At 44.4% G+C, this 8,089-nt stretch overlaps 1 protein-coding gene across 2 annotated transcripts; it reads left to right on the top strand.

Moving 5' to 3' along the window:
• Window positions 1-221: 221 nt before the first annotated feature.
• Window positions 222-7,092, top strand: hoxb8a (homeobox B8a). 2 transcript variants are annotated; one of them, XM_042391641.1, is made up of 2 exons: window positions 222-1,142; window positions 6,631-7,092. In XM_042391641.1, the coding sequence occupies exons 1-2, from the start codon at window positions 710-712 to the stop codon at window positions 7,047-7,049; spliced, it is 852 nt and encodes a 283-aa protein (XP_042247575.1). In that variant the 5' UTR covers window positions 222-709; the 3' UTR covers window positions 7,050-7,092. The 2 variants fall into 2 exon arrangements, with proteins under 2 accessions (XP_042247575.1, XP_042247576.1); XM_042391642.1 differs by having other exon boundaries at window positions 6,634-7,092.
• The last annotated feature ends 997 nt before the right edge of the window (window positions 7,093-8,089 follow it).

Genomic DNA, 8,089 nt, shown 5'->3' on the forward strand with positions numbered 1-8,089 from the left:
CACACACACACACACACACACACACATACACACACACACACACACACACACACACACACATACACCGTAGCCAGGAGGAGAGAGAGAGAAAGAGAGAGGGAGAGAGCGCGCGCAGGAGAGAGCCAGAGAGAGAGAGAGAGAGGGAGAGAGAGCGAGAGAGAGAGAGAGAGAGAGAGAGAGGGAGAAAAAATATGAAACAACTCATTTGCAGAGGAGTAAATCACGGAAAACCCGTTTGAGAGCGCGACAGGGCTCCCGCTTACAGCGCTAACACCGGAATGCGCACGAGCCCTTCCTCCTCCTCTACTTCTCCCTTTTCTTTTCCTTCCTCTTCTTCTTTTTCTTTTTCCTCGCTGGATATTTTATGGAATCTGTGTGATAATAGTTGTTGTTGTGGTGGTGGTTGTGGCTGTTAGCCTACTGCTCTGGCTGGCTGCCGTTACCGTTATTCACACCGCGACCGGCTCGTCTGTTGTGGCCGTAAAGGGGAAACACCACAACAACGGTCACCGACACCGGCGGCAGACCTGCCTCACTCTCTCCCTCCCTCCCCTCCGCCTCTCTCTGTCTGTCGGTGTTTCTCTGGCTGAAACGGCACGACAGAAGCAGAAAAAAAACAGAAAACACAATTGAAAGCCGCCGGTCGCTTCCTTCAGCCCCACTCTGCCGAGCCCAACACAGACAGAAACAACAACAAACAACACAAAAGATGAGTTCATATTTCGTCAACTCGCTCTTCTCCAAATATAAAAGCGGGGACTCGTTACGTCCGAACTACTACGAGTGCGGTTTCGCGCAGGACCTGGCCGGTAGCCGGCCCACCGTGGTGTACGGCCCGGGCTCCGGCGCCACCTTCCAGCACGCTCCGCAGATCCAGGACTTCTACCACCACAGCGCCTCCACGCTGCCCAGCAATCCGTATCAGCAGAGCCCCTGCGCGGTCACATGCCACGGCGAGCCGGGCAACTTCTACGGATACGACGCCCTGCAGCGGCAGACGCTTTTCGGGGCCCAGGACGCGGATCTGGTCCAGTACAGCGACTGTAAGCTGGGAGGTGCGCCTGGACTCAGCGGCGAGGACGCGGAGGGAACCGAGCAGAGCCCCTCACCGACGCAGCTGTTCCCCTGGATGAGGCCACAAGGTGAGGAAACTGAGAGAGTTCTTTTCTTTTTAATCTTTGCTTCGCTCTGTGCCGAATCCTCCTCCTAAAAGGTGAGTGTCCATGTTGAGAGCAAAGCGGTGCTCTGCTCCTCCAGGAGGGGAGCACAGAGAATATAGACACACAGGCAGGAGGAAACAGTAGAAGAAAGTTGAGAAAGTGGTTTAAAAAAACAACAATTTAAGGAGGGCAATTAGAGCTTCCTGTGTTCAATGCAGGAGACAAAAGCACGTTTATGGTTTTATTGGCAGCACCAAAACTTGTGAATGACTTTAGGGTTTAATTGCCCCGGCCATATACTGAGAGAATGGACGAGCTGTGCCGGGGTAGAAGCACATACACACACACACACACATACATATAGAGGGAGAAGGGAAAGCAGACAAAACCAGGCGAGAGATGGTAGAGTGGGGGCAGAGGAGAGAGAACTGAACCTCAGAGACCTCTTCATGAGAAACCCCCTCTAAACAGTGAGAAACCCCCGGTTAGACCAGATGGGAAAGAGTTGTTGGAGGTGGTTGTTTCCAGCCACACAGATTCATTTTAGACATGCAGGTCTGACCCGGGTTAAACTTTTACTGCCTTTTTCCCCCTTTTTTTTTCTTTTACGACTTGCCTGTGGTCTCTGGGATTATTGGCTACACGGTGGCCATGCAGTTCCCCACAGGGTTAAAGCAGGAGGGGAGCGCATATGTGTACGGAGAGAAAAAGGCGAAAAATAGATATATTTTCACTCAGATTTAACATATTCATAGCGTGTGTGATTTCAGGCCTGTCTGATCGGCTGACTGAAATATCAAAGTCATCCTACAAGTGATGGTTGAGCTGTAAGCTTTTGAATTTTGTGTGCATGTGTGTTTGTAGCATACATAAACTGTGAATATGGGCTGGTTCGGATTATAAATCACATAAAAGAATCAAAAAATGTGATTTTTTAAAATTGTTTGTATTATAGGGAAGTATAATTGATGGCGTAAAGCAGTACCAGATAAGACTGATTATGCAAGAAGGCATTTTTGTTAGAGTGTTACAGAGACGTACACACACACACACACACACACACGCACACACACGCACGCACACACACACACACACAAAGAGAGAGAGAGAGAGAGAGAGAGAGAGCAGTGAATGGATTGACATGTATAGAAGCCTATTTTGTTTGAGCCCATATTTCTTGTGCTGTGCTGTTGCGTGTGTGTGTGTGTGCGCGCGCGCGTGTGTGTGTGATGTCTATGTGTGAGTTTATTGCGTGTGTTCTCGGTTGTATTTTTCAAAGTGGGACTGCAGATGGGTTGTGGCCTGTACAGGACTTTTGTGGCTTCATGCTTATGATCATAAAATAGAAAACAAAACAAAAAATAAATAGAAAACTAGCTCAGGTCTGTATTCGCCTAGAGCTGCCCCCTCTTCACCCTTTTACACACGTTTTCACCTGCCACAGATGATCGTATAGCGGTAGATTCTTCATATTTACGCACGTTTTTATACGTCTATGAACTCAGTGTTTCCTCGGTCTGAACCTTCCAGCGGTGTGTGTGTGTTGGACCATGAAAGATTCCTGTTTGTACGACCTGTAAAATGTCAAAATTTACATCTTTTAAAGCCTGTGTTATATTTCCCTAACACTTGTCTCCTGGCTCTCCTGTGTGTGTATATAACGGTTTTTCAAATCACTCTCAGCTTTAAATACGACCGGCCACACTCAGGCGCGGGCTGAAAGCGACTACTTAAGGGGGTTCACTCCTGCTTTACCGACGATGACAGTGATTAGTCCGATGATTAATAGTTTTTCAAACACTATAGGCTACGTGGGATTAACGGCGTGCCGGACGGGTGCAGCTCCGATCCGGGGGCCGAAAAGTCGAGTCAAAACAGGAAACCAGGCGTGTCAAGCGGTGCAGCTCTGCACCGCTAAGGTCCGAGAATGCTTTGTACGCACGTAGCCCGCGCACGGTTTGATGGGATATTATGGTTCCTCAGCGTGAGGATTTATTAGTTATAATAGTAGAAAAAGGCGGACGCTCTTTTGTGGGTGAAATGGGCTGATGGGGCGCTGAGGTGGAGGCAGTTATCTTTCCCCGTTTCTCTTTAACGAGCGGGTACATTTCATAATTTGTATTATAAAGAGGGAGATCGCCTCCTCCTTCACTCCACACCTCTACAGCATTTATGATATAACCCCCAGCTCACTGAATATGTCTTGAAATAGTTCTGACCCCCCAAAGCTGGAGCTTTAATATTTTTAGGTAGACTCCTGAATATAAGCCCATTTTACGACTTCACCGCTGTGGTTGGAAATCTTGATAAATCATTTTCTCTGCACGACTTCAGGAAAAAAAAAAAAACAGGCAGAAAAGATCCGATTAAGCCGATGAATGAATGTATATAATGGTATTAGTGTATTTTGCTTCGGCTCTCATTGGTATCTGTTGTCGAGGAGAAACCTCGTTTCTCCTTCCTCCAAAATGTCAACTGCCAACTGCCATACATTTGTTCAGGGCTTATCTCGGCCTAACTGGCAATAGGTCTGGAAAATGTTGTTTAATCAAGGCTTGTAACGTTCTCTCGAGCATAAAGTACATGTCATCCTTCAAACGCTTTCAAAAAAAGGAAAATACCACATAAATTATACAGATTTTAACACGGTGGATTCAAATTATTCCTCAAAAAAAGCCGTTGGATCCGTCTAAAGCACAGATACAGTGGAGGTGTATGTGGTAAGTGTGGTGCTGTGTATCTCCTGTGCACTGCACTGACGCAGCTAGAGTTGGGGGTTAAATTCCCCGCGCATGTTGCTCCGTCAAAAACCCTTCGGATCAAAGCGTCCGTGCTGTTATTTTATCCAGGAAAGTGTTTCCCATTTCCCTTAATTCATGGCTGGTGACAGCAGTGAATGTGGCGCCCACTTCCCTTTAGTCCCTATAGCACGAAATCACGGCGCCAGCCCTGTGACAGATAACACATACAAGACATTTACATCACTTACAAGTTCATGCATTTCCATAAAGAGTCCCTTGTCTTCTTCGTCTTCTGGCTGTTTGACCATAAAAAGCAAGCTCTGTGCCCAAAGTCGGACTATGTGGAAATCTAATGAGTCTCAAAGTAGAAACCATCCTGCAGAACTTTGGCTCGTGGTAGATATACGATGGATATTGAAGATATTTTTCACCCTTTACCTGCAGGCTTCAGAATATCCTATAATGTGATCACAGCAGACTATACAAGCCCTCTGTGTGATTTGAGTGGTAAATGTGCTTCCATCAAAGTCATTGTAATTTAATCCAGAAACTTTATTGTCCAGGGAGAGGTGTGTGTGTGTGTGTGTGGCTGAGGTTAGATTGCTCCCAAGTCTGTTCTACAGGCAATTAGATGCTTTATCATTACACGAAGGAATAAATAGCATCTGATATTTCCCTTTATCAGAAATATTGACAGTCCTCTTAAAGGTGTGGTATGTTTTATATTGGACACTTATTAATGCTCAATTTGTCAATCGCGCAGAATCTGAATTTCCATTCAGATCAGTGATTCGGAAGCAGCAGCAGACGGTTTTTACTTCAAGGCTTTATGATCACTGGCATATTCTGTCCGCGGCGCAGCGCTCCTTTTTCATGGTATACTAATCAAAGAGGAGGACAAACAGTTTTATGGAAATATAATCACTTGCACAAATGTCCTGTATGTGTAATCCATCGAGGCCAAGCTTCCATTGTTAAATGTGTGGCTTTTTATTCGCCCACTTTATACTGAAATAACTCTGATAAGGAGTGGTGTTGATTCAAATGAGGAAACCACGTGTGGCATTTTTTCTAATATCATATTTTCTATGAGTGCATATTTTTAGGTTCTGCCGCCCAGTTTTAAAACATCACATTTAAAGTATCACCCAGTTTGGTGGAGTACGCGTGTAGAAATGATTTAGTATTTTGCATCTGTCCTTTATTGTTTCATAAAATGCAAGTGGATGATGAAACACTATGCGCCTTTTTCTCACGTGCGTATCCAGTGTGTCTGCACAAAACGCAATATGTGAGCTGCTACACGTTTATTAAGTATTTATGAAGTCTATATTGCGTCTGTGTTGACGGTAACATGTTCTCTGCCTGCGCTGTTTTCAAATCTGTGAAGAGAGAAACAGCAGAATAAATAATTAGCTGCTGCTCTCAGAGATCATATGCAGACTAATCATCCTCATTTTCATTGTTTGCACCGTTTCTGATTAAAAGTCTTTGTTCGCCATTAGGAGCAGCTCTTTAATCTGTGTTCTGATCTTTAGTGAGCAGGATCCTTTTTCCCTTTTAAACGTGTTTACGATGTATTTATAGCATCAAATATTTATGTGCGTTTCTGTAAGTGCTCAGTAGTTTTGTCTGCGTTATGTAAGGAGATTTTTTTGTGAAGTTAGTTGATGGTGCTGTGTGGTTGAACTTTTAGATTCATGTTTAAAGAGTAGTGGTAGAAAGAATAGTGTGTGTGTGTTTGTGTGCGTGTGCGTGTGTGTTTGTGTGTGTGTGCGCGCGCGCATCCCTTTTATGGGACCCCTGAACATTAAATTCACATGAGGATCACATGATTTTACAACACATGCGTTGGCCTTAAAAGTGTGGACTTCTTTTCCACATGTTGTTTTCTAACATTAAGGACACAAGCAAAGAGAGTTGAGACATGTTATGTATGTGTGTATGTACACATGTACACTGTCTACTGTTACTCTCTCCTAACATCAAACAAACTGACTGAATCCAGATCGACAACTTCCCCCAAATCTAACAACCAACACGTTTCAAAACTTCAAATTTCCTGAATTTGAAAATTTGTGCCATCACTTTTCCTGAAAAAAAAAAAAAGTGGGCTGGTGTTAATATGATTAATTGATTAATCAATTGAAAGGAAATTAATTGTCAGCTAATTTGATAATTGATAAATTGTTTTAAGTAATTTATCAAAGAAAAAATGACAAACATTCTTTCATCCCAGCTCCTAAAATATGAAGATTTGGTGCTTTTGTCGGTTTTATATCATTTTTATGAGACTTTGGGGATTTTGACTGTTGGTCGCATAAAATAAGGCAGATGAAGACGTCAGCTTGAGTACTCCAAACTTGTCACAAGCATTCTTCTCTACTTTTGACCATTTTTAGGCTTTTCCATTGATCACTTCATTGTAAAATACACTGATTAATCGATAGTGAAAGTAATTGAGAGTCTCAGCTCTAAATATAAGCTATTTCATACAAAGTTGTGATGAAAAAGCACCGCTGTTGATTTGACGTGATGTCTTTCCCACCTGTTGCAGCATGTGGGAAATACATGTCTAAACAACAGCCTAACAACAAGCTAAACGATGGCAGAGATAATGACCACGTGAAGTTGTAAGAATTCAGTTTTGCCTCTAACAATGTCGCCTCCTCTCCCGTGTCTTCCCTTCCCTCACCCCCCCACTCCCCCCACCCCCACCTCACCCCCAGTAGCTGCGGGCCGGAGGCGGGGCCGGCAGACCTACAGCCGCTACCAGACTCTGGAGCTGGAGAAGGAGTTCCTGTTCAACCCCTACCTGACCCGGAAACGCCGCATAGAGGTGTCGCACGCGCTGGCGCTGACGGAGCGGCAGGTGAAGATCTGGTTCCAGAACCGGAGGATGAAGTGGAAGAAGGAGAACAACAAGGACAAGTTCCCCAGCAGCAAGAGCGAGCAGGAGGCGGTGGAGAGGGAGAGGAGGGAGAAGGAGCTGCGGGACGGCGGGGCAGGAAGAGGTGGCAGTGGAGGAGACGGTGATGATGGAGGAGGAGGAGGAGGAGGAGGAGGCGCGGTGCCGGTGGCGGGCACGGCGGGGTCACAGGCCTCCGTGAACGAGGATTGCTGCGAGAAAACGCACAAGCAAATTTAGGGAGGAAAGCGGCAAAATTAAGGGGGGAGAAAGAGGAAGAGAGGAGAGAGAGAGGGGGACGAGGAGGGTGTAAATGTTGGACAAGATGGGGTGAGGGTGGGTGAGGGTGGGAGGGGGGCTGTTTTTTTGTCTTAACTGAGGCCACTGGACTGCCCCGCTGTCTCCACGATTCAATCGATGGGAAGGAACTTGAGTCTCTTAAATGGAGACTGGCGAGCTGGACGGACTGGAGAGGCCTCGCGCCTCTGTCTGCACACCGCGGGAAGAAAAAAAAATGACGCAATGAAGCAAGAAAATGAACTTAAAAAAAAAAATAAAATAAAATTCATCTTAACTGAGGGCGGGGGTTGATCCATCCAACTCAAACAAACATAGTCTACTCTAGTGTTTAAAAAAAACAAAAAAAAAAAGAAAGAAAAATGATAGCTTCCTTTCTTTGTGGAACAATTATCGTGGATACATTTCTATATTGTTAGAAGTTTATCATTAACAATTTTATCTTTGGCAGCTGTATAGTTTTTAAGTTAAAAATGATGATGGTGCACTTTTTACTGTACTTCTCACTTCTATGTTGTTGTTGTTATGGCAATGATTAATGATGATGATGATGATGATGATGACGTAGCAATTAATGAAATTTCCAACAACATGAAACTGCCTATTTATGCCGTTTTAGTAGGTCGGGTCTCTTTTTTACACACTCTAATTGTCGTTTCTCGTTTTAGTTCGTTTTTTGATCGATGGTGTTTGTTTATGTTGTCTTCATTTTCTCTTTTTGGGTAAAAAGCATGCGCACAGTGCAGATTAAAAAAAAGAGAACATTCATAAAAATAAAAACGAGAAAAAATGTAATAAAATGTCAGCGTTGCCTTCTGCATTTCATGTGAAGCAGAGTTCTGTTATGTGGATGATGATTTTTAATCTCTATTATCAATTAAGAGGCAGTTAGAAGAAAGAAGTATTCATCAAAAAGAGAGACAGAAATAGTTAAAGAAGTAACTCCTTCCTCCTTCTCCCCTTTTTCTCTACACTTTCCCCCC

Source organism: Thunnus maccoyii, chromosome 18, assembly GCF_910596095.1.
Source record: "Thunnus maccoyii chromosome 18, fThuMac1.1, whole genome shotgun sequence".
In the NCBI taxonomy this organism is placed as follows: Eukaryota; Metazoa; Chordata; class Actinopteri; order Scombriformes; family Scombridae; genus Thunnus; species Thunnus maccoyii.

Coding starts and splice junctions, on each gene's coding strand:
- hoxb8a (XM_042391641.1), top strand. CDS start 710: ATGAGTTCATATTTCGTCAACTCGCTCTTCTCCAAATATAAAAGCGGG. Junction 1,143..6,630: donor CCCCTGGATGAGGCCACAAG/GTGAGGAAACTG, acceptor CCTCACCCCCAG/TAGCTGCGGGCCGGAGGCGG.